Source organism: Stigmatopora argus, chromosome 5 (assembly GCF_051989625.1).
Source record: "Stigmatopora argus isolate UIUO_Sarg chromosome 5, RoL_Sarg_1.0, whole genome shotgun sequence".
Classification (NCBI taxonomy): domain Eukaryota; kingdom Metazoa; phylum Chordata; class Actinopteri; order Syngnathiformes; family Syngnathidae; genus Stigmatopora; species Stigmatopora argus.
In genome coordinates, this window is record NC_135391.1 from 4,490,545 (window position 1) to 4,514,607 (window position 24,063).

Here is a 24,063-nt window from a genome sequence, read left to right on the forward strand (position 1 = left end):
AGGCTTTTTTCTTAGAAAAACGACATAGTATACAAAGGCTTTTTTCTTTAAAAAAAAAACGACATAGTATTGTAAGGCTTTTTTCTTTTAAAAAAAAACGACATAGTATTGTAAGGCTTTTTTCTTTAAAAAAACGTCATAGTATACTAAGGCTTTTTTCTTTAAAAAACGACATAGTATAGTAAGGCTTTTTTAAAAAAAACAACAACAACATAATATAGTAAGGCTTTTTTTCAAAAAAAAAACGACATAGTACAGTAAGGCTTTTTTCTTTAAAAAAAACGACATAGTATAGTAAGGCTTTTTTTAAAAAAAAACGACATAGTATAGTAAGGCTTTTTCTTAAAAAACGACATAGTATAGTAAGGCTTTTTTCTTAAAAAACGACATAGTATAGTAAGGCTTTTTTTCAACAAAAAAAAACACATAGTATAGTAAGGCTTTTTTCTTAAAAAAACGACATAGTATAGTAAGGCTTTTTCTTTAAAAAAACGACATAGTATAGTAAGGCTTTTTTTCAACAACAAAAAACGACATAGTATAGTAAGGCTTTTTTTCCCCAAAAAAAACACAGTATAGTAAGGCTTTTTTCTTAAAAAAACGACATAGTATAGTAAGGCTTTTTCTTTAAAAAAACGACATAGTATAGTAAGGCTTTTTTCTTTAAAAAACGACATAATATAGTAAGGCTTTTTTCTTTAAAAAACGACATAGTATAGTAAGGCTTTTTTCTTTAAAAAACGACATAGTATAGTAAGGCTTTTTTCTTTAAAAAACAACATAGTATAGTAAGGCTTTTATCTTAAAAAAACGACATAGTATAGTAAGGCTTTTTTCTTTAAAAAACAACATAGTATAGTAAGGCTTTTTTTCAACAACAAAAAACGACATAGTATAGTAAGGCTTTTTTTCCCCCCAAAAAAAACACAGTATAGTAAGGCTTTTTTCTTAAAAAAACGACATAGTATAGTAAGGCTTTTTCTTTAAAAAAACCCGACATAGTATAGTAAGGCTTTTTTCTTAAAAAACGACATAGTATAGTAAGGCTTTTTTCTTAAAAAACGACATAGTATAGTAAGGCTTTTTCTTTAAAAAAACGACATAGTATAGTAAGGCTTTTATCTTAAAAAAACGACATAGTATAGTAAGGCTTTTTTTCCCCAAAAAACACCACATAGTATAGTAAGGCTTTTTCTTAAAAAAAAACGACATAGTATAGTAAGGCTTTTTTCTTTAAAAAAATGACATAGTTTAGTAAGGCTTTTTTCTTAAAAAAACACATAGTATAGTAAGGCTTTTTTCTTAAAAAACGACATAGTATAGTAAGGCTTTTTACTTAGAAAAAACGACATAGTATGCGAAGGCTTTTTTCTTTTAAAAAACGACATAGTATTGTAAGGTTTTTTTCTTTAACAAAACGACATAGTATAGTAAGGCTTTTTTCTTAAAAAAACAACATAATATAGTAAGGCTTTTTTTCTAAAAAAAAAAAACCGACATAGTATAGTAAGCATTTTATCTTAAAAAAACTACATAGTATTGTAAGGTTTTTTTCTTTAACAAAACGACATAGTATAGTAAGGATTTTTTTCCAAAAAAAAAACCACATAGTATAGTAAGGCTTTTTTTAAAAAAAACGACATAGTATAGTAAGGCTTTTTCTTTAAAAAAACGACATAGTATAGTAAGGCTTTTTTCTTTAAAAAAACGACATAGTATAGTAAGGCTTTTTTCTTAAAAAACGACACAGTATAGTAAGGCTTTTTTCTTTAAAAAACGACATAATATAGTAAGGCTTTTTTCTTTAAAAAACGACATAGTATAGTAAGGCTTTTTTCTTTAAAAAACAACATAGTATAGTAAGGCTTTTATCTTAAAAAAAACGACATAGTATAGTAAGGCTTTTTTTCAACAACAAAAAACGACATAGTATAGTAAGGCTTTTTTTCCCCAAAAAAAACACATAGTATAGTAAGGCTTTTTCTTTAAAAAAACGACATAGTATAGTAAGGCTTTTTCTTTAAAAAAACGACATAGTATAGTAAGGCTTTTTTCTTTAAAAAACGACATAATATAGTAAGGCTTTTTTCTTTAAAAAACGACATAGTGTAGTAAGGCTTTTTTCTTTAAAAAACGACATAGTATAGTAAGGCTTTTTTCTTTAAAAAACAACATAGTATAGTAAGGCTTTTATCTTAAAAAAACGACATAGTATAGTAAGGCTTTTTTCTTTAAAAAACAACATAGTATAGTAAGGCTTTTTTTCAACAACAAAAAACGACATAGTATAGTAAGGCTTTTTTTCCCCCCCAAAAAAACACAGTATAGTAAGGCTTTTTTCTTAAAAAAACGACATAGTATAGTAAGGCTTTTTCTTTAAAAAAAACGACATAGTATAGTAAGGCTTTTTTCTTAAAAAACGACATAGTATAGTAAGGCTTTTTTCTTAAAAAACAACATAGTATAGTAAGGCTTTTTCTTTAAAAAAACGACATAGTTTAGTAAGGCTTTTTTCTTAAAAAACCACATAGTATAGTAAGGCTTTTTTCTTAAAAAACGACATAGTATAGTAAGGCTTTTTACTTAGAAAAAACGACATAGTATGCGAAGGCTTTTTTCTTTTAAAAAACGACATAGTATTGTAAGGTTTTTTTCTTTAACAAAACGACATAGTATAGTAAGGCTTTTTTCTTAAAAAAACAACATAGTATAGTAAGGCTTTTTTTCTAAAAAAAAAAAACCGACATAGTATAGTAAGCATTTTATCTTAAAAAAACTACATAGTATTGTAAGGTTTTTTTCTTTAACAAAACGACATAGTATAGTAAGGATTTTTTTCCAAAAAAAAAACCACATAGTATAGTAAGGCTTTTTTTTAAAAAAACGACATAGTATAGTAAGGCTTTTTCTTTAAAAAAACGACATAGTATAGTAAGGCTTTTTTCTTTAAAAAAAACGACATAGTATAGTAAGGCTTTTTTCTTAAAAAACGACACAGTATAGTAAGGCTTTTTTCTTTAAAAAACGACATAATATAGTAAGGCTTTTTTCTTTAAAAAACGACATAGTATAGTAAGGCTTTTTTCTTTAAAAAACAACATAGTATAGTAAGGCTTTTATCTTAAAAAAAACGACATAGTATAGTAAGGCTTTTTTTCAACAACAAAAAACGACATAGTATAGTAAGGCTTTTTTTCCCCAAAAAAAACACATAGTATAGTAAGGCTTTTTTCTTTAAAAAACAACATAGTATAGTAAGGCTTTTATCTTAAAAAAACGACATAGTATAGTAAGGCTTTTTTCTTTAAAAAACAACATAGTATAGTAAGGCTTTTTTTCAACAACAAAAAACGACATAGTATAGTAAGGCTTTTTTTCCCCCAAAAAAAAACACAGTATAGTAAGGCTTTTTTCTTAAAAAAACGACATAGTATAGTAAGGCTTTTTCTTTAAAAAAACCCGACATAGTATAGTAAGGCTTTTTTCTTAAAAAACGACATAGTATAGTAAGGCTTTTTTCTTAAAAAACGACATAGTATAGTAAGGCTTTTTCTTTAAAAAAACGACATAGTATAGTAAGGCTTTTATCTTAAAAAAACGACATAGTATAGTAAGGCTTTTTTCCCCAAAAAACACCACATAGTATAGTAAGGCTTTTTCTTAAAAAAAAACGACATAGTATAGTAAGGCTTTTTTCTTTAAAAAAATGACATAGTTTAGTAAGGCTTTTTTCTTAAAAAAACACATAGTATAGTAAGGCTTTTTTCTTAAAAAACGACATAGTATAGTAAGGCTTTTTACTTAGAAAAAACGACATAGTATGCGAAGGCTTTTTTCTTTTAAAAAACGACATAGTATTGTAAGGTTTTTTTCTTTAACAAAACGACATAGTATAGTAAGGCTTTTTTCTTAAAAAAACAACATAATATAGTAAGGCTTTTTTTCTAAAAAAAAAAAAACCGACATAGTATAGTAAGCATTTTATCTTAAAAAAAACTACATAGTATTGTAAGGTTTTTTTCTTTAACAAAACGACATAGTATAGTAAGGATTTTTTTCCAAAAAAAAAACCACATAGTATAGTAAGGCTTTTTTTAAAAAAAACGACATAGTATAGTAAGGCTTTTTCTTTAAAAAAACGACATAGTATAGTAAGGCTTTTTTCTTTAAAAAAACGACATAGTATAGTAAGGCTTTTTTCTTAAAAAACGACACAGTATAGTAAGGCTTTTTTCTTTAAAAAACGACATAATATAGTAAGGCTTTTTTCTTTAAAAAACGACATAGTATAGTAAGGCTTTTTTCTTTAAAAAACAACATAGTATAGTAAGGCTTTTATCTTAAAAAAAACGACATAGTATAGTAAGGCTTTTTTTCAACAACAAAAAACGACATAGTATAGTAAGGCTTTTTTTCCCCAAAAAAAACACATAGTATAGTAAGGCTTTTTCTTTAAAAAAACGACATAGTATAGTAAGGCTTTTTCTTTAAAAAAACGACATAGTATAGTAAGGCTTTTTTCTTTAAAAAACGACATAATATAGTAAGGCTTTTTTCTTTAAAAAACGACATAGTGTAGTAAGGCTTTTTTCTTTAAAAAACGACATAGTATAGTAAGGCTTTTTTCTTTAAAAAACAACATAGTATAGTAAGGCTTTTATCTTAAAAAAACGACATAGTATAGTAAGGCTTTTTTCTTTAAAAAACAACATAGTATAGTAAGGCTTTTTTTCAACAACAAAAAACAACATAGTATAGTAAGGCTTTTTTTCCCCCCAAAAAAAACACAGTATAGTAAGGCTTTTTTCTTAAAAAAACGACATAGTATAGTAAGGCTTTTTCTTTAAAAAAAAACGACATAGTATAGTAAGGCTTTTTTCTTAAAAAACGACATAGTATAGTAAGGCTTTTTTCTTAAAAAACAACATAGTATAGTAAGGCTTTTTCTTTAAAAAAACGACATAGTTTAGTAAGGCTTTTTTCTTAAAAAACCACATAGTATAGTAAGGCTTTTTTCTTAAAAAACGACATAGTATAGTAAGGCTTTTTACTTAGAAAAAACGACATAGTATGCGAAGGCTTTTTTCTTTTAAAAAACGACATAGTATTGTAAGGTTTTTTTCTTTAACAAAACGACATAGTATAGTAAGGCTTTTTTCTTAAAAAAACAACATAGTATAGTAAGGCTTTTTTTCTAAAAAAAAAAAACCGACATAGTATAGTAAGCATTTTATCTTAAAAAAACTACATAGTATTGTAAGGTTTTTTTCTTTAACAAAACGACATAGTATAGTAAGGATTTTTTTCCAAAAAAAAAACCACATAGTATAGTAAGGCTTTTTTTAAAAAAAACGACATAGTATAGTAAGGCTTTTTCTTTAAAAAAACGACATAGTATAGTAAGGCTTTTTTCTTTAAAAAAAACGACATAGTATAGTAAGGCTTTTTTCTTAAAAAACGACACAGTATAGTAAGGCTTTTTTCTTTAAAAAACGACATAATATAGTAAGGCTTTTTTCTTTAAAAAACGACATAGTATAGTAAGGCTTTTTTCTTTAAAAAACAACATAGTATAGTAAGGCTTTTATCTTAAAAAAAACGACATAGTATAGTAAGGCTTTTTTTCAACAACAAAAAACGACATAGTATAGTAAGGCTTTTTTTCCCCAAAAAAAACACATAGTATAGTAAGGCTTTTTTCTTAAAAAACGACATAGTATAGTAAGGCTTTTTCTTTAAAAAAAACGACATAGTATAGTAAGGCTTTTTTCTTAAAAAAACGACATAGTATAGTAAGGCTTTTTCTTTAAAAAAACGACATAGTATAGTAAGGCTTTTTTCTTAGAAAAACGACATAGTATACAAAGGCTTTTTTCTTTAAAAAAAAAACGACATAGTATTGTAAGGCTTTTTTCTTTTAAAAAAAAACGACATAGTATTGTAAGGCTTTTTTCTTTAAAAAAACGTCATAGTATACTAAGGCTTTTTTCTTTAAAAAACGACATAGTATAGTAAGGCTTTTTTAAAAAAAACAACAACAACATAATATAGTAAGGCTTTTTTTCAAAAAAAAAACGACATAGTACAGTAAGGCTTTTTTCTTTAAAAAAAACGACATAGTATAGTAAGGCTTTTTTTAAAAAAAAACGACATAGTATAGTAAGGCTTTTTCTTAAAAAACGACATAGTATAGTAAGGCTTTTTTCTTAAAAAACGACATAGTATAGTAAGGCTTTTTTTCAACAAAAAAAAACACATAGTATAGTAAGGCTTTTTTCTTAAAAAAACGACATAGTATAGTAAGGCTTTTTCTTTAAAAAAACGACATAGTATAGTAAGGCTTTTTTTCAACAACAAAAAACGACATAGTATAGTAAGGCTTTTTTTCCCCAAAAAAAACACAGTATAGTAAGGCTTTTTTCTTAAAAAAACGACATAGTATAGTAAGGCTTTTTCTTTAAAAAAACGACATAGTATAGTAAGGCTTTTTTCTTTAAAAAACGACATAATATAGTAAGGCTTTTTTCTTTAAAAAACGACATAGTATAGTAAGGCTTTTTTCTTTAAAAAACGACATAGTATAGTAAGGCTTTTTTCTTTAAAAAACAACATAGTATAGTAAGGCTTTTATCTTAAAAAAACGACATAGTATAGTAAGGCTTTTTTCTTTAAAAAACAACATAGTATAGTAAGGCTTTTTTTCAACAACAAAAAACGACATAGTATAGTAAGGCTTTTTTTCCCCCCAAAAAAAACACAGTATAGTAAGGCTTTTTTCTTAAAAAAACGACATAGTATAGTAAGGCTTTTTCTTTAAAAAAACCCGACATAGTATAGTAAGGCTTTTTTCTTAAAAAACGACATAGTATAGTAAGGCTTTTTTCTTAAAAAACGACATAGTATAGTAAGGCTTTTTCTTTAAAAAAACGACATAGTATAGTAAGGCTTTTATCTTAAAAAAACGACATAGTATAGTAAGGCTTTTTTTCCCCAAAAAACACCACATAGTATAGTAAGGCTTTTTCTTAAAAAAAAACGACATAGTATAGTAAGGCTTTTTTCTTTAAAAAAATGACATAGTTTAGTAAGGCTTTTTTCTTAAAAAAACACATAGTATAGTAAGGCTTTTTTCTTAAAAAACGACATAGTATAGTAAGGCTTTTTACTTAGAAAAAACGACATAGTATGCGAAGGCTTTTTTCTTTTAAAAAACGACATAGTATTGTAAGGTTTTTTTCTTTAACAAAACGACATAGTATAGTAAGGCTTTTTTCTTAAAAAAACAACATAATATAGTAAGGCTTTTTTTCTAAAAAAAAAAAAACCGACATAGTATAGTAAGCATTTTATCTTAAAAAAACTACATAGTATTGTAAGGTTTTTTTCTTTAACAAAACGACATAGTATAGTAAGGATTTTTTTCCAAAAAAAAAACCACATAGTATAGTAAGGCTTTTTTTAAAAAAAACGACATAGTATAGTAAGGCTTTTTCTTTAAAAAAACGACATAGTATAGTAAGGCTTTTTTCTTTAAAAAAACGACATAGTATAGTAAGGCTTTTTTCTTAAAAAACGACACAGTATAGTAAGGCTTTTTTCTTTAAAAAACGACATAATATAGTAAGGCTTTTTTCTTTAAAAAACGACATAGTATAGTAAGGCTTTTTTCTTTAAAAAACAACATAGTATAGTAAGGCTTTTATCTTAAAAAAAACGACATAGTATAGTAAGGCTTTTTTTCAACAACAAAAAACGACATAGTATAGTAAGGCTTTTTTTCCCCAAAAAAAACACATAGTATAGTAAGGCTTTTTCTTTAAAAAAACGACATAGTATAGTAAGGCTTTTTCTTTAAAAAAACGACATAGTATAGTAAGGCTTTTTTCTTTAAAAAACGACATAATATAGTAAGGCTTTTTTCTTTAAAAAACGACATAGTGTAGTAAGGCTTTTTTCTTTAAAAAACGACATAGTATAGTAAGGCTTTTTTCTTTAAAAAACAACATAGTATAGTAAGGCTTTTATCTTAAAAAAACGACATAGTATAGTAAGGCTTTTTTCTTTAAAAAACAACATAGTATAGTAAGGCTTTTTTTCAACAACAAAAAACGACATAGTATAGTAAGGCTTTTTTTCCCCCCCAAAAAAACACAGTATAGTAAGGCTTTTTTCTTAAAAAAACGACATAGTATAGTAAGGCTTTTTCTTTAAAAAAAACGACATAGTATAGTAAGGCTTTTTTCTTAAAAAACGACATAGTATAGTAAGGCTTTTTTCTTAAAAAACAACATAGTATAGTAAGGCTTTTTCTTTAAAAAAACGACATAGTTTAGTAAGGCTTTTTTCTTAAAAAACCACATAGTATAGTAAGGCTTTTTTCTTAAAAAACGACATAGTATAGTAAGGCTTTTTACTTAGAAAAAACGACATAGTATGCGAAGGCTTTTTTCTTTTAAAAAACGACATAGTATTGTAAGGTTTTTTTCTTTAACAAAACGACATAGTATAGTAAGGCTTTTTTCTTAAAAAAACAACATAGTATAGTAAGGCTTTTTTTCTAAAAAAAAAAAACCGACATAGTATAGTAAGCATTTTATCTTAAAAAAACTACATAGTATTGTAAGGTTTTTTTCTTTAACAAAACGACATAGTATAGTAAGGATTTTTTTCCAAAAAAAAAACCACATAGTATAGTAAGGCTTTTTTTAAAAAAAACGACATAGTATAGTAAGGCTTTTTCTTTAAAAAAACGACATAGTATAGTAAGGCTTTTTTCTTTAAAAAAAACGACATAGTATAGTAAGGCTTTTTTCTTAAAAAACGACACAGTATAGTAAGGCTTTTTTCTTTAAAAAACGACATAATATAGTAAGGCTTTTTTCTTTAAAAAACGACATAGTATAGTAAGGCTTTTTTCTTTAAAAAACAACATAGTATAGTAAGGCTTTTATCTTAAAAAAAACGACATAGTATAGTAAGGCTTTTTTTCAACAACAAAAAACGACATAGTATAGTAAGGCTTTTTTTCCCCAAAAAAAACACATAGTATAGTAAGGCTTTTTTCTTAAAAAACGACATAGTATAGTAAGGCTTTTTCTTTAAAAAAAACGACATAGTATAGTAAGGCTTTTTTCTTAAAAAAACGACATAGTATAGTAAGGCTTTTTCTTTAAAAAAACGACATAGTATAGTAAGGCTTTTTTCTTAGAAAAACGACATAGTATACAAAGGCTTTTTTCTTTAAAAAAAAAACGACATAGTATTGTAAGGCTTTTTTCTTTAAAAAAAAAACGACATAGTATTGTAAGGCTTTTTTCTTTAAAAAAACGTCATAGTATACTAAGGCTTTTTTCTTTAAAAAACGACATAGTATAGTAAGGCTTTTTTAAAAAAAACAACAACAACATAATATAGTAAGGCTTTTTTTCAAAAAAAAAACGACATAGTACAGTAAGGCTTTTTTCTTTAAAAAAAACGACATAGTATAGTAAGGCTTTTTTTAAAAAAAAACGACATAGTATAGTAAGGCTTTTTCTTAAAAAACGACATAGTATAGTAAGGCTTTTTTCTTTTTTTTAAAACAACATAGTATAGTAAGGCTTTTTTCTTTAAAAAAACGACATAGTATAGTAAGGCTTTTTTTCTTTAAAAAAACAACATAGTATATATAGAAAGGGTATTTTTTTTTAAAATGACATAGTATAGTAAGGCTTTTTTCTTAAAAAAACGACATAGTATACTAAGGCTTTTTTCTTTAAAAAACGACATAGTATAGTAAGGCTTTTTTTCAAGAAAAAAACGACAGTATAGTTAGGCTTTTTTTCAAAAAAAAAAAACACAGCATAGTAAGGCTTTTTTCTTAAAAAAACGACAAGTATAGTAAGGCTTCTTTAAAAAACACAGCATAGTAAGGCTTTTTTCTTTAAAAAAAACGACATAGTATAGTAAGGCTTTTTTTTAAAAAAACGACATAGTATAGTAAGGTTTAAAAAAAAGACATAATATAGTAAGGCTTTTTTCTTTAAAAAACGACATAGTATAGTAAGGCTTTTATAGTAAGATTTTATTTGTTCAAAAAGTGACTATGTATGCTAAGGCTTTATTTGTTTAAAAAAGACCATGTATCGTAAGGCATTATTTCTATTAAAAAATGACCATGTACAGTAAGGCATTTTTTCTTTAAAATATGACTTTGTATAATAAGGCTTTTTTTCTTGAAAAAAGACCTTGTATAGTAAGACTTTTATTTGTTCAAGATAACGTAAGAATTTAACATCTGTTCGTGTATGTAATTGTTAGCTTTACTATGAATGTATAGTTCAGTATTAGTTTCAAAACATACTCGATTTTTATCATACATACATTTTAGGGCAACATCTCTAAAGGATTTGTGCGAACGCAAAATACGTTCCAAATTGTAAATCCTCCATTTTAATATTGACTTCATTCTAAATTTAATTTAACAAACTCCACGGTAAAAATGTTTGTAGATCCAGCATCCTTAAGAGGAGGGGGTGGGGGTTAGCTTATTAAATGCCCTAAAACCACACAAGTTCGTCGGCTAAGGGGTTTTCATTCCTAAAATTGTAAGAAAGAAGGTCTTACCCTTCCGCCATGGTCCAAAATGATGTATTTTGACTTTGTCATGAGTTCTCTTCAGGTTCTCGCCGACACCAAACCACAAAACGCCGATAGTGTGCTGATGGCAAAACGATCGTGAAACTCTATGCAAATGTATGACGAAGTTACCACATAAATTCTCGCCTCATAGTGGTATAAGGTTTTGTCTAAATTCACTACATTGGCGAAAAAGTATAATATTCTTTTGACGAAGTCAATTAAGTTCCTCTGTGGTGGAATGCAAATCAGTCACACGCCAAACGAGTCATGTGAAAGTACGGCGAGCGACGAGGAACAAAAATAATTTGACAAAAGACAAAAGTACTTCTATTTTACTACAAACCCTGCCAAAATATTCATCAATTGCTTTTTGTACCATCAAATTCAGCATTAAATATAACAAAACTACCGTAACGTTACAATTGTTTTGTTATTGTGCTAGCTAACACCGAAGCTAGCATGTGCTTATTTACTAGCAAAACATTTACAATAACAACGCACCTGCTGCTAATTACAAACGTCTGTTGCACATAGAAAACTATTGTTATGCCTGAATAACATACTATATGAAGATATGTCTCATAAAAGTAAGAATATCCAAGTCATTGCTGCATTGAAGAATTAAATACACACAAAAACATACAGTATACTTGGGTTTTTTTATTTTTATTTGAACAATCAAACATTTAGTTGATCAAATTGGCAACTCAACCGAGCTGAAAAGAGAAGCAATGGTAAACAAGTTCAAAATGATCTACGACCACCCGGTTTGCTCCAACATCTTATATAAGCACAACCAAGGAGCACAGGCAATAAATATAATTAATATGCAATTAATTCATGTAATTTACTCACATTGAGTAAGAAAAAAAATCTGTCTCCAAGGATCCCTAAAAACACTCAAATTTAATTGCTATATCCCAGCAATTTGAATTGCACAAATACATAACTAAGCAGCCATGAAGTAATAAATATATATTTAATGTAGTGTGTCCATGTTTTGATTCTCTGGCAAGGGAATCTGAAATGATTATGCCAAAGTATGTCAAGCAAAACAAAAAAACTCAGATTATTTTGTAGTTCATCATACTGGTCACGTCCGACTAACAGAGAAAGTCTGGGTCACGTCAGGCAGTTGTTTATCAAGTAGTAACAGTTCCTTTTCCAACTTCCTCATTTTCAGAGCTCTGTAGACCATTTCTTGATCGCGGTTCTCAATTTCCTTCTGTAGGTAGGCGTAGTAAAGACATCTTACATCTTTATCCTGCTAAAAGAACACACGCTTACTTTTATAGCATGAGAATATGATGGATTATTACCAGTGGATGCTCACCTCTAGAACTCTGGCAAAAGATGAAGATGGCAGTGATGTGGACTTTTCCGGCCTCTCCGTTTGCAGCTAACATCAAACAAACTTGTTAAATGTTTTCTCAAACGATAACCAAAATTACAAACATAATTGCAAAACTTACAATGCTATACAAATGGCGAATAAAAACTGAATGTGATGATATGGGTGTGCCAAATTTGATTCAAAATAGAATGTCAATGACAGATTAAGAGTTAAAACTGGAAAAAATGAATGAAAGTATCATTTTAGTGGGACACTATTTTGATTTTTAATACAATGGTGTCCACAAATCTCATAAAATTTGTGATAAGAAGATGGAAAATTCAATTAATCGCATTCGGAATCCTCTTTGAATCTTTGAATAAAAATAGCTTTTCACTTTACTTAGATTTGTTGACACCGTGGAATTTAAAATCAACATTTTTTTCCTCCAAATGATAGCTTTTCTCAGTTTATCTATCCTCCGTCCTTGAAAAAAATATGGAAATTTTGCAATTCCACATTATTGCACTCAGTGTTTATCGTCCTAACGATTTTTTATGTTTATGTATTTTTATGAATGACTTACCCCAGGTACATTAGTGCCATTTAAAACGCTTATATCCCCACTGATGCTGTCTGGTTCCGTCTTTACTACACTTAGGATTTTGGACTGCCTGGGCGCTGCAGAGAGTAAAAACTTGACTTAAAAAAGAACAAAAACATTTTATTTGTTATAGAGAAATAAGCAAGTACACTTACCATTAACAAAACAACTTTGAGAGTCGGGAACCGATTCCGAAGAGGGTGCTTCAGGCGAGACCTTTTCTTTATAAGCAAAAAGAGTGAGATGAACAAAAACGCTCTGAATGACCAAATAGGATGAACACATTCAACATAAGCTTCTTGAGTCTAGAAGCTTATGTTGTAGACTCTACATGAAAGTAACACCTTCATTTAGCAATTAGTCTACATCAGGGGTTGGGAACCATTTTGATGGAAAGAGCCATAAACATTCATATTTTTTTAAATGTTAATCCTCGAGAGCCATGTCAACATACATCAAAATGTGTGCCTTTTTAGTGACTTCACCACTTTTATACAAAAAGTCCCTGAATTATTTTGACAACATTGTTACGTTGTTGCTAATCAATGAGTATCAATTAGAATATCCATGAAGAAGAGTGTAATGTAAAAAAAATATGATCATAAGGCGCTGGAGGTAGTGTCAATGCCATCATACCAATGTAACGCTCCTATTCCTGCACTTTCTCACCAGCAGTTTCCATAGTTTACCTCACAGGTTAGCGAAGAGCCATATGCACCCATCAAAAGAGCCATATGTGGCCCCCGAGCCATAGGTTCCCTACCACTGGTCTACATGAAAGTAACACCTATAAGTGTTAGTAAAATCTTATTGAAATTGATAGATTTTAACATTAGGTGAATAGGGATTTAATGTCTATTATTTAGGCAGTGGCTCCGTAGCCATAGTTTCTTACTATTTACCCCACACAGAATTATTACCGGCTAAATAGCCATATGGGCCCATATAGGCTATTTGACCGGTTACCGGTAAGGAGCCACTGCCAAAAAGTACAGCATAATGAAAATTTCTGAATGCCTCCAAGAATTCCTTTCTTATTGCCACTCATCACAGGAGGATTACCACTACCAAATTTCATTTCAATTCAAATGTGTCCAGTTTTTCACTCATACTTTAAAAGATATTCTCACCTGTAGCTAAACTTCCCTCCACAACTGGTCCGGATAACAGGGACTGCCTAATTAATCCATCTTCTGGATGTGGAAGAACCGCTGGAAACAATGTGTCACTGCTACTGCCCTCAGTACTTGAATTATACGCAAATTTGTTTGAGATGATTTCAGTTTGCTCCTTCATCAGAGCACAAGCCTCCATCGTTCCACATTGGAAATTTTGGGCGATTTTGGAGTCGGGGAACATGTTGCGAAACAACTGGGCAGCATGACCGGCAGCACTGACTGGAATGTTGTGTTCAAGTAAAAACGCCACGAAGTGCATTTCTGCTGTCGTTGTTTTGTGCCGCATGTCTTTATCTTCTGATTCATTTCCAAACATGCGGCTGATGGAAGGTTGCCTCTTCGTCAGTTCCAAGTTTTCTTTGTGTCTGGGTCCTTCTACGTGCGTTTTACAGTCATTAATTCCACCATGCGCCACGCTGAAGTTGCACATGCATGCTGAGCAATGTGCAAATGTCGGTCCTTTTGGAGAAGGTTTCAACGTTGGGTATTTCGTCGAATACGAACCAATAAACTTTTGTGAGTGTCTGGATTTCTTCTTTGAAATTTCCTCCAAATTGTCATCCATTTTTTGCTTATTCCGAGCAGGCATATTGGTCAGACTGACCGATGCAGTGTACACCTACTTCCGCTAGAACAACCCCGGAAATGATAGGAGTTGTTTCAAAATAAAAGACTGGTGGTTTAGTCAGCCTTAATATTACACGTATCTTATGAAAATAAACGAAAATGTTAGAGGCTACCTATGCAATAGATTGTTATCAATTTCGGCCATTTTGCGTCAGAGCCTAAAATAATACTACTCTCATTTCAAAACATTATGCCATAATGTTTCGAAATGCAAGTAGTATATTATAATATGGACTCAGATGGGAATCATTAGATTAAGATTAGATTAATTTGTGAGAATAAGCAGTGACATAATAAATTGAAAATTAAGTGCAAACAATAAATTTGAGTTTACTCCAAATTTAGTAATATACTCACATTTAACAATTGTTAAAAGACAAAGCCAATTAGATTACAATTACATTAATTTGTGAGAATAAGCAGTGACAATGAATTGAAAATTAAGTGCAAACAATAAATTTGAGTCTACTCCAAATTTAGTAATATACTCACATTTAACAATTGTTAAGACAAAACCACAAATGTTCACACCATTAACACAGAGAACCCAATTACACAAAATAGAGGTAATAACGTTACTTTATTTCAGATATTGAGGACGACACTTTGCTTGAGTTTACAAAGAACTACCGGTTTAGGTCCCTCGTGTTCAGAGGTAAACACAGAAGAAGTAAGCTGTAAATGAGTGTTGTCCTGGAAAGAAAAAAAACTGGTCCTCGTGCCTGTCATGTGGTTTGAAGGTGGGTTTATTCATCATGACCCTCGTAGCCATCAGGAAGGGCATTCGAGTGGGCATTGTGAAACAATGATTTGTTGCCATCTCCCCAAGGGAACCTCTGTTTAGTAATAGAACAACTTTCAGAAACAGGCATCACAAAGCAAGCGAGCATGAGGAATTGAAGGTTTTCAAGTGCAACCAACCTTAGTGCGAATGCGGAGGTGCGAGTAAGGGATGAACTCTGGTTGTTCATGGCTGTGTTGCTGTTCCTTCAGGTACATGTTCAGCATGCACACAGCAACGCCTGGGAGTGCAACCACGAAGGTGAGGATCTTCCATGTCCTGGCTAGAGAAACAGTAAATCATCATCGGGAAAGAGGGGGATTTTACGTGTAAAAACGATGTATATTTTAGCACAAAAAACGTTTGTTGTCAACTCAGTCTTCATCGGATATTAATCCTTCACCTTTAATTTGTCCTGAGTTGTTTGGGATGCTATGCTAATATTAGCGCTAACGGCACAGCAACAAGGTCACTGGGGAAAAACGCCAGTCGTTCTGGTTAAATAAAAAATCAAAGTTTGGTCTTTAATGTCAGACTTACCAGCTTGCTCGCCGTGACCACCAGCAGCCGCCGCAGAAAGCTGGCGACGGGTCTGCGTCAAAGAAGACCTCAGCAACGCTTGAGTCAGTCGACCGAGAGCCGCCATCTTGGTTTCAAATGACTTCCGACGAAGCGGAAATACGTAGGTTGGAATGTCACGTGACAGGAAAAGCCAGGTCTTACAATTATGTTTTAAATATATATACATTATTGGTAAATATTTGTCATTATGGGTGTTATATGGGATTTAGTCAGATTTTGTACAAATAATAAACAAGTGGAAATATTTTAAATTCGACTTTGTATATATACTATATTAGTCGGTTGGCGAATGAGATACCCCCGTCTACAGGAAGCAGATGATAGGACAGGAGTGAAATAACACGATTATGGGGTACTAGATAAAATAAATAAAAATTTAAAAAACGCAAAATTTTGAGTAATTATGATGCACATTTAAAATTTAGATGAATTACACACACACATACACACAGATCGATTGTTGCTGACTTTTTTTAAGTGAGGACATTTCAACAGTTCATGGTCAGAGTCCAAAAAGGCAATAATAATACATTTTCTTGTGGTGGGGAAAAATTCAGATGAATTGGTAAGTCCTTTTGTGTTGAAAATCATTTTTTCATTTTCTTAGGTTGAATTACGCTTGTAGATGTTTGACTTTAGATACTAATAAATTAGCTGCTATCAACTGTCAAATATTCTTTTAAGAAAAATGTCAAATGGCTAGATGTTTCCATTTTTATGCCCTTGAGCAAATAAAAGGAGGAAATTAGCATATTTTTATTTTGAACATGCCAGACAAAATAAAGATCTTTTATAGGTGATGGAAACTGGATACAGCCAGTTTGAGTCAACCTCTGAGAGATTTGAGCTCGCTGATCAGAATGTGACATTGCCAAAAGGTACATTACGTTATAATTCAACGTTTCCAGATGTCTCCCTCTTCTTTTTTTTTAATTCATAGACATGAAGAAATTGCTAGAGATATGTCCTCTATGGCATCCTAGTTTCCTTGCTTTTAATTCATCTGATGGTAACTGGGATTAAATGTAGTATGTCTTTCACGTGCAATATGCTAGCAAATTCATACAACAGGAAATATACGCCTTTTTATTCGGTTTCCAGTTATATTTTGAAAGCGGCTCTGTTTTCTGTTTCCCACATTGATTTCTGTTACAAAAACAAAATGGAGGATTATATGGATTGCGGTTCTCCTATTTTCTCTCACCTCTTTTCTGTTTCTAATCTGTTTTCAGCCGCAATGTACGACATGTTCCTTTCTGGAGAACATTTAGTACGCGATCAGGAAAGTTTGGTGGCACCATGTGGGAATGTTTGCTGTATACACAGCTGCGTACGGGAAAAAAAGGCAGAAACACAAAAGTCAAATCGTGTGATGAAAATAGTGTTATATTGAAACAAAAACAAAAAAGATATAAGAACTCAAATCCAAATTATTTTCATGAAACACACAAGCAAAGGAAAACTAAGATGAGATCAAAAGTTAATCATTCACTTGAAGAATATTGGGCAGAAATTTGGAGCTTAAACAAGTATAAAAGTAAAATATACTGCGTTACCATACTGTATCTTGATAAGTAGTCATTCATTTTCCATACCTTTTATTCTCAGAAGGCTCGCAGGGGGGTGCTGGAGCCTCTCCCATCTAACTGCAGGCACCAGGCAAGGGACGCCCTGAATCGGTGGCCAGCCAATCGCAGGACACAATGAGACAAAGGACAACCAATCATAGCTAGTGGCAATTTAGAGCAATCAATTAGCTTAGCATGCATGTTTTGGGTAAGTGGGAGGAAACCCCGAGTACCCCGAGAAAATCCACACAAGCTCAGGGAGAACATGCAAACCCACCTGGGATCAAACCCTCGACTCCAGAACTGCGATGCGGGCGCGCTAACCACTCAACCGCCAGATAAGCATTCATTCATTAATTTTCTGATTTCTGATTTTCATTCATCATCCTCACATGGGTCGCGAGGGGTGCTGTAGCCGATCCCAGCTAACAACGAGCACCAGGCATCCTGAATCGGTGGCCAGCCAATCGCAGGGCACGAGGAGCCAAAGCACAACCAATAATAGCGAGGGCCAATTTCGAGCGATCGGTTAGCTTAGCATGCATGTTTACGAGACGTGGGAGAAAAAATGCAAATCCCCCGCAATGAGGACCCACTTGGGATTGAACCCTCGACACCAGAACTGCGAAGCCGACATGCTAACCACTCCTCCACCGGACCACCTCACTGATAAGCAGTGAAAGCAAAATTCTCCAAGTGAAAACGAGCTCTACTCCTCCCCCACACCTGTTCCTTATCGCGGCTTCACCTTTCGGCCTATAAGTAGCAGCAAGCCGTGACCATGCTTCCTTTCTTTCTCTCTACGCCGGGCAGGCAAGCATGAAGCTAGCAGCTTTTTTTCTGTTGCTCGCGACAGGTAAGAGTGAGCTCTTCAAAGTTGGCGCCACTTTTAAAACCATTTCTCCTAACGCCTTTCCCCACCTAGCTTGCACGGCGAGCGGTGCCCGGCTGCCCAAGCACATATGGCAGTTCGGCAAAATGATCGAGTGCGCCCAACCGGGAGTCAGCCCGCTAAAGTACAATGATTACGGCTGCTGGTGCGGGTTCGGGGGCACGGGGAACCCGGTGGATGACCTGGACAAGTGAGATGGAGATACTAAACAACACGTTAAGCTTTTACGTATTGAATTTACCGTATTTTCACGACTATAAGGCGCAAATAAAAGTCTTAAATTTTCTCCAAAATAGACAGGGCGCCTTATAATCCAGTGCGCTTTATATATGGACCAATACTAAAATTGTTATCACGATAAAATAGTATAAATCAGTCGATAGGGTACACCATCCTCTACAGCTCTCACAACTACGGCAAGCAGCCCCCGACTCTACTATTTTCCCCGTAGAAAAAGTACTGCGCAGTGACTGCTGGGATATATAGTTCTTTTGTCAATACACCCAATGGATTGTGGCCTGTATACATCGACATCAACACAGCTTTACGAAGCATGGAAAGCAGCGTTGGAAAAGTTACGCTAGCTACTATTTGCGAATGGATTGTGGCCTGTATACATCAACATCAGCACAGCTTGTCGAAGGGTGGCAGGCAGCGCCGGGCTAGTTACGCTAGCTACTATTTGCGAATGGATTGTGGCCTGGCGATCGGCATCAACACAGCCTTGCGAAGCATGGAACACAGCCCCGGAATAGTTACGCTAGCTACTAGCTAGCTACTATTTGCGAATGGATTGTGGCCACCTGCACAAACGTATAAAACTCAGCGTTTTTGATGACTAATTTGGACAATTGTTCAATTCGGTCACGGAAAATTAGGCCTTTGATGGATTTGTGGGTGATAATGACGTGAGTAAGTTGTAAAATGGCTAAATAAAGTACAACAGAACTCAGTTTTGCTTCCGTTGCCTTTTTAAAAACGTGTTTTTAGCGTGTGGGTGTAGCGTGCAAGAACTATATATCCCAGCAGTCACTGCGCACCGGAAACCGGAAAGAGTCTGGGGCTGCTTCCGGTAGCCAGAGCTATTGCGGTTCAATATTCATATATAATATATATGCGTCTTTAAAAACGGTGCGTCCTTTGTGTGTTTAAAATACAGAAATAGCACTCGTTACTGACACTGTGGCTAAAAATATGATGCGCCATATAGTCGTGAAAATACGGTAAGTCAGTGGTGTCAAACATAGACACGTAAACACGCTTTTTTCAGGTGCTGTAAAGTCCACGATAAATGCTACGAAAGTAGCCGAAAGAAACCCGGATGCACGAACATTAGCGATCTTCCGTATGTTCTGGTTTACGATTACACTTGCAGTGATGGACAAGTATCTTGTTCAGGTGAGTCGATTATTAGCTTGAGAATTGTGTGAGTTGTGATATTGTTACTGACGTGGTGTTTTTTGTGTGTTTCCATAGCAACTAATAACAAATGCCAATCTGCGGTGTGCGAGTGTGATCGTGTGGCCGCTCACTGCTTTGAGAAGGCTAAATTCAACTCGGAAAACAAGAACTTGGATCCAGATGTTCACTGCGTCAATTGAGCAAGATAATAAATAAACAAACCCCTCCCACAGAAAAAAAACTGTTAAAGCATTTTTGTCAAAATTCACATTTATTTAGTGTTTTTACATGTGAAATGAGGTAAAATTGATTTTTAGAAATGAATCGGGCTCGTTTATATTTGCACAAATTTTTCGGAATACCTTTTTGTGTTCTTTGGCTTTAAAAGAAATTTTTTGGAGCTTGTTAATAGATCTAAGGCAACATGGACTATTTTTGCTTAATTAACTCAAGTATTTTTCAGGGGAATTTAATTTTAGTCACCGAGCGGAATAATACGTTGGTTTGAACAAAAAAAATGGAATCAAGTGAAATTAAGAATAGCAAAAGAAAGTTGTGTATTGAGCAAACGCAATGCAATCAAAATTAAAAACATATTTAAAACTCCAATGATTCTAAATTATATTGGCTTGTATAGAAGAGTAGTCACGTACTTCTTTTTGTATCGGTGCGTTGCGCTCAGAACCATGACGCCATCCTGCGAGATAACAAAAAGTCAAATATTCAAGAAAAGGGACCGTCGGGTTTTTCACAGTAAAGCGATAAAACTTTTCAGAAGAATCTGCTGCAACTCGTATAAAAAGGAAGTAAGGGATTTCAAATTTAAGACAAATCTGAACAGCACACAACTACGACAAAGTACCGTATTTTGAGGATTGTAAATAAAATAGTTTTATATAGATTATACTATTATATATATATAGTTTGAGAAGCCCTTCCACCCAAGTGTGATTTTGCAGGAAGAGCAGGAAGTAAACATGACCAATAGAAACATATTATTTAGTACTGTTTACCACTTGGTTTTCAATATGTAATGTCTGTTGCTGGTCTCGCGTTTGGTAAATAAATGACCTATAGTAACGTGTTCTTTAGTATTGTTTACAACTTGCATTTAAATAAGAAGTGTCTGTTCTTGGTCTCAGGTTTTGTAAAAAAAAAAATACATTTCTGAAGCTAACATGGCTTAAAGTGACGCATTTTGTAGTATTGTTGAGAACTTGCATTAAAATAATTAAGTGTCTGTTCTTGGTCTCGGGATTTAAGAAATACACTGACCCTCAAAATGACAATTTTTAGTCCAGTGGATGTCCACTGTATTGAAATTAGTGCAATTTATTGTCTTAAAAATAGGGTTGAAATGTGCGTTACCTTGATGGAGAGGGCGTATAAGTGGTTGAGCATCACGTGGTTGGGCTCAGGAAGCAGAGTTGGGTCACACTGGGCACAAAAATGGGTATGGTTTCCCATTAAAAAGAAATTGGAACCTTTCAAAATGCTGAAAGTGGAACATACAGAAATCCCCGTGTCTTTGTTGAGGAGCACTTGAAGCAAGTGTGGAGGTAAAATGGGAGGGTGCTTGAGCTTGTCTTCTGACTTGACTACGTACGGGTCCTGCAGGTAGGGGCCGGGAGGGGAACTGGATAAGTCTGCCAAAAAATAAGAGTTAGGGAAACTTGAAAATTGGAATTGGGTGGAAAAATATTGCTAGGAAGATTTTTTTAATAGCTACAATGCAGTAAAATAATAAAGTAACACAAATTTAGGATTAATTACAGAGGAATCGGTACCGGCAGGTTTTCAAATCAGGTGACCCCTTACACGAACGCGGGTGTAAAAATAAAAATAAATTGCATTAAATACCTGAGATTTCTGTAGAATCCTGAGAGTCAATTCGGAGGGCATCAAAGACCTCAAAGTCGGTCGTCTTCACCTCAATGACGTTATTAACCGTCCCTGTTTTGGTTGTGATCACAGCCTGCGAGTGAATGAGACAATACATACCACAAAAAATGAATTATTTACTGTGGGGATAACCTGAGTTAACACGGAGTGATGTTGACAGCCATCAATGAGTTGACTTACTGTCAAAACAAAGAGAAAAGTAGAAGATCGAGTTCATTGGCTCACCCCCGTAGGATCCAAAGTCCACTGGCCGTCGACGCAAAACTTGTACTGGTGTTCCCCCTCGGGCAGGTCCATGATCGCCACAAAGTTGTTCTTACTGGGCGAGATCAAACCCGCATCGGCGTCATTCACGAACGGCGGCAAAATCCCACACTACCTTTTGTTGAGGGGGATCTTGGTGGTCCAATTGTTAAAGGAGCCAGACACGAAAACCTCTTTGGCGCTTCCAGACCAGCGGAAAACGGTGGGCCTGGCGAGGGTGGGACATTTGCTGTCGCTCTCCAGGTCCTCCTGCCAGGCCAGGAACTCACGTTCTTCTTGCGGCGCCTGATTACAAAGTTGTTTTCTGGCGGGTGAGGACGTCGGAAAGCCCGAGCGGGGAACGTGTTACCTTTGCGTCTTCCCTCTGGAAGATATCCGCATCTTCTGTGCTGTCCATCAGGATGTTGGCTCTGGCGTCCTTTCCTCTTTCGCTCTGACTCCCGCCGGATCGGTCGCTGTTGCTGTTACCCATCTCGACAGCATCTAACACTGGAAGGAATATAAACATAGTACAGAATTCACTTCTTTGCATTTTTTCTGGGCTTGTTTAAAAAAAATTAAGTTCATAAAAAATGCGAAAATCCACGCTAAAACTGGTAAGAGGAAGACACTTTTATTACTAGGATCAGCACTGAAGGGGAAAAAAGGTAGTTATAATAGGGGTGAGCCTACTTAGCGACTTTTTCAATTATTGCGGCCTTGTTTGGTCAACATTAACCGCGATATTTGAGGAATTACTGTATTCAGAATAGAGGCTAACTTGGCTTTTTTGTTGGCGATGCATACACAAGCCAAATATTTCAATGAAAGAGATAGAAAATGCCCCCCCCCAAAAAAACAACAACATTTTCTTGCTAGCGAAAATATATGCAAAATATCCCTGTCGTCTTGTATTGGGAGAATAAATTTACAAATATTTGCAGTCTTGTTTTTAGTTTTTTTTAAACCAGAAATGAAAAACTGATTTTTTTTGTTCATTGGCTCATTGACGACGGTGATTAATAAAAAAAAAAACTATACATAAGATTAATCACTGTCAATTGATGTTTTTAATCCATACGTACCCAAAATATTATGCAAAGTAGCACAGCCAGATACTAATGGAGATCAATGCGTCAAAACAGTAAATAAATGTAAAAAAATAAATGAATAAATTATAATAAACTATTTTTCCTATTGAATAAAATTGAAATTAGAGTATGTTTACACCCTCTTCAGTTTGGCTAAACAGATTCCCGGACTGGCCACTAGGGGCGCTCCAACTGGAAATGCAAAAAACAATAAGGAACTCGACGTGGTCTTATGTAGAATTAAATTATAATAGTATTAAGTACTCACCTCCCAAAAGTCTTAGAAGACGTCTAAACGTTTATTATCTTTGGCCAAGAAGAGCACACGTTCTTCGGAAGTGGATGCAGTCGTCGTTGCTTTTTTCGCAGTTGTTTCCGTCTTGGAGAAACACTCGTTCGCTGTTTTATTTATTTATTTAAACTAAGCGGAGATGCGCTCTGCTTAGACACAAAAAAGTCGCATTAAAATGTGGCTTCAGTCGGTAATTTAGCTCGATTCTGTGTTGTCGCGAGGAGCATTTAGTGCTGACTTGATTCAATTGTGTTTTTGCGTGTGTGCGTGCGTGTTTCAAGTCGAGAACACACCTCTTCCGCCTCCTTCACGTTAACCCCATTCTTGCCAAAAAATGCATCATTTTTCCAATAAATGCAAGAATTAAAAAAAACCTGGAGTGTTAATCAAGTTAAGAGTTATTTGACAAATTCTATCTTGATTAATCCACATGATTCAAATAGCTTCGACGTCCATCACCGTCAATGTCAGGCATCTCATTGAAAAAAACTATATATTCCATTTAATTATTTATAAATCGATTTAAATATTTTTTAATGGATACTGACCAAAAACATAATCAAAACCAAAAAGAATATCGTCGAAAAGCAAAAAAATGATATTTTTTTCATTTCGACGATATTCTTTTTGGTTTTGATTATGTTTGTGCTCAGTAGCCATTAAAAATAATTATAAAAAAATACTAACTATATTTCCTCTTCTGTATTTTTTTATAAAATATGCGAAATTACGCAACCATCCTACACATGTGATCAGGCTATGATGATTATTAATCTTCTGTATTTATTTTTAAAAAATACTTTCTTTGACTTTAGCAGCTAACAGCTAGCAAAACTGCTAGCTTCTACTCCAGAGGAAAAAAACTAACCTTAGCACAGATTTGCAACATTGTTAGTGATTATGAACATCAAAGGCAGTGAATTAATTAACAAAATATGCAATTTTTCTG

General features: G+C 33.1%; 4 protein-coding genes and 2 long non-coding RNA genes across 9 annotated transcripts in view; 1 reads left to right on the top strand and 5 right to left on the bottom strand.

Moving 5' to 3' along the window:
* hps4 (HPS4 biogenesis of lysosomal organelles complex 3 subunit 2) overlaps positions 1 to 10,980 on the bottom strand; it is a 31,480-nt gene extending 20,500 nt beyond the window's left edge. Inside the window, exon 1 of one of the 2 annotated variants that reach the window (XM_077601279.1) lies at positions 10,606 to 10,980. In XM_077601279.1, coding sequence (XP_077457405.1) covers positions 10,606 to 10,616 — 11 coding nt within the window. In that variant the 5' untranslated portion in view covers positions 10,617 to 10,980. The remainder of the gene's footprint in view (positions 1 to 10,605) is intronic. The other variant, XM_077601278.1, reaches the window with a different exon arrangement.
* Positions 10,981 to 11,273: 293 nt separating this feature from the next.
* LOC144074698 (uncharacterized) lies at positions 11,274 to 12,050 on the bottom strand. 2 transcript variants are annotated; one of them, XR_013300359.1, is made up of 2 exons: positions 11,954 to 12,050; positions 11,274 to 11,884 (listed from the first exon to the last, which is right to left on the bottom strand). It is a non-coding gene; the product is annotated as an uncharacterized LOC144074698 (long non-coding RNA). The 2 variants fall into 2 exon arrangements; XR_013300360.1 differs by having other exon boundaries at positions 11,274 to 11,887; positions 11,954 to 12,035.
* Positions 12,051 to 12,384: 334 nt separating this feature from the next.
* On the bottom strand, positions 12,385 to 14,409 carry LOC144074342 (uncharacterized). The gene is made up of 3 exons (XR_013300273.1): positions 13,688 to 14,409; positions 12,713 to 12,778; positions 12,385 to 12,634 (listed from the first exon to the last, which is right to left on the bottom strand). It is a non-coding gene; the product is annotated as an uncharacterized LOC144074342 (long non-coding RNA).
* A 514-nt stretch (positions 14,410 to 14,923) lies between these two features.
* cox6a1 (cytochrome c oxidase subunit 6A1) lies at positions 14,924 to 15,836 on the bottom strand. Its single transcript, XM_077600727.1, has 3 exons — positions 15,684 to 15,836; positions 15,284 to 15,426; positions 14,924 to 15,198 (listed from the first exon to the last, which is right to left on the bottom strand). Exons 1-3 carry the CDS (start codon positions 15,787 to 15,789, stop codon positions 15,109 to 15,111), a joined length of 339 nt encoding a protein of 112 aa, XP_077456853.1. The 5' UTR covers positions 15,790 to 15,836; the 3' UTR covers positions 14,924 to 15,108.
* A 2,162-nt stretch (positions 15,837 to 17,998) lies between these two features.
* pla2g1b (phospholipase A2, group IB (pancreas)) lies at positions 17,999 to 19,849 on the top strand. Its single transcript, XM_077601245.1, has 4 exons — positions 17,999 to 18,149; positions 18,219 to 18,375; positions 19,456 to 19,583; positions 19,662 to 19,849. The coding sequence occupies exons 1-4, from the start codon at positions 18,113 to 18,115 to the stop codon at positions 19,784 to 19,786; spliced, it is 447 nt and encodes a 148-aa protein (XP_077457371.1). The 5' UTR covers positions 17,999 to 18,112; the 3' UTR covers positions 19,787 to 19,849.
* Positions 19,839 to 23,418, bottom strand: prkab1b (protein kinase, AMP-activated, beta 1 non-catalytic subunit, b). 2 transcript variants are annotated; one of them, XM_077601242.1, is made up of 8 exons: positions 23,091 to 23,418; positions 22,102 to 22,241; positions 21,868 to 22,037; positions 21,714 to 21,807; positions 21,447 to 21,561; positions 21,099 to 21,232; positions 20,955 to 21,023; positions 19,839 to 20,283 (listed from the first exon to the last, which is right to left on the bottom strand). In XM_077601242.1, the coding sequence occupies exons 2-8, from the start codon at positions 22,222 to 22,224 to the stop codon at positions 20,206 to 20,208; spliced, it is 783 nt and encodes a 260-aa protein (XP_077457368.1). In that variant the 5' UTR covers positions 22,225 to 22,241; positions 23,091 to 23,418; the 3' UTR covers positions 19,839 to 20,205. The 2 variants fall into 2 exon arrangements, with proteins under 2 accessions (XP_077457368.1, XP_077457370.1); XM_077601244.1 differs by lacking the exon at positions 23,091 to 23,418 and adding an exon at positions 22,817 to 22,969.
* Between the last annotated feature and the right edge of the window lie 645 nt (positions 23,419 to 24,063).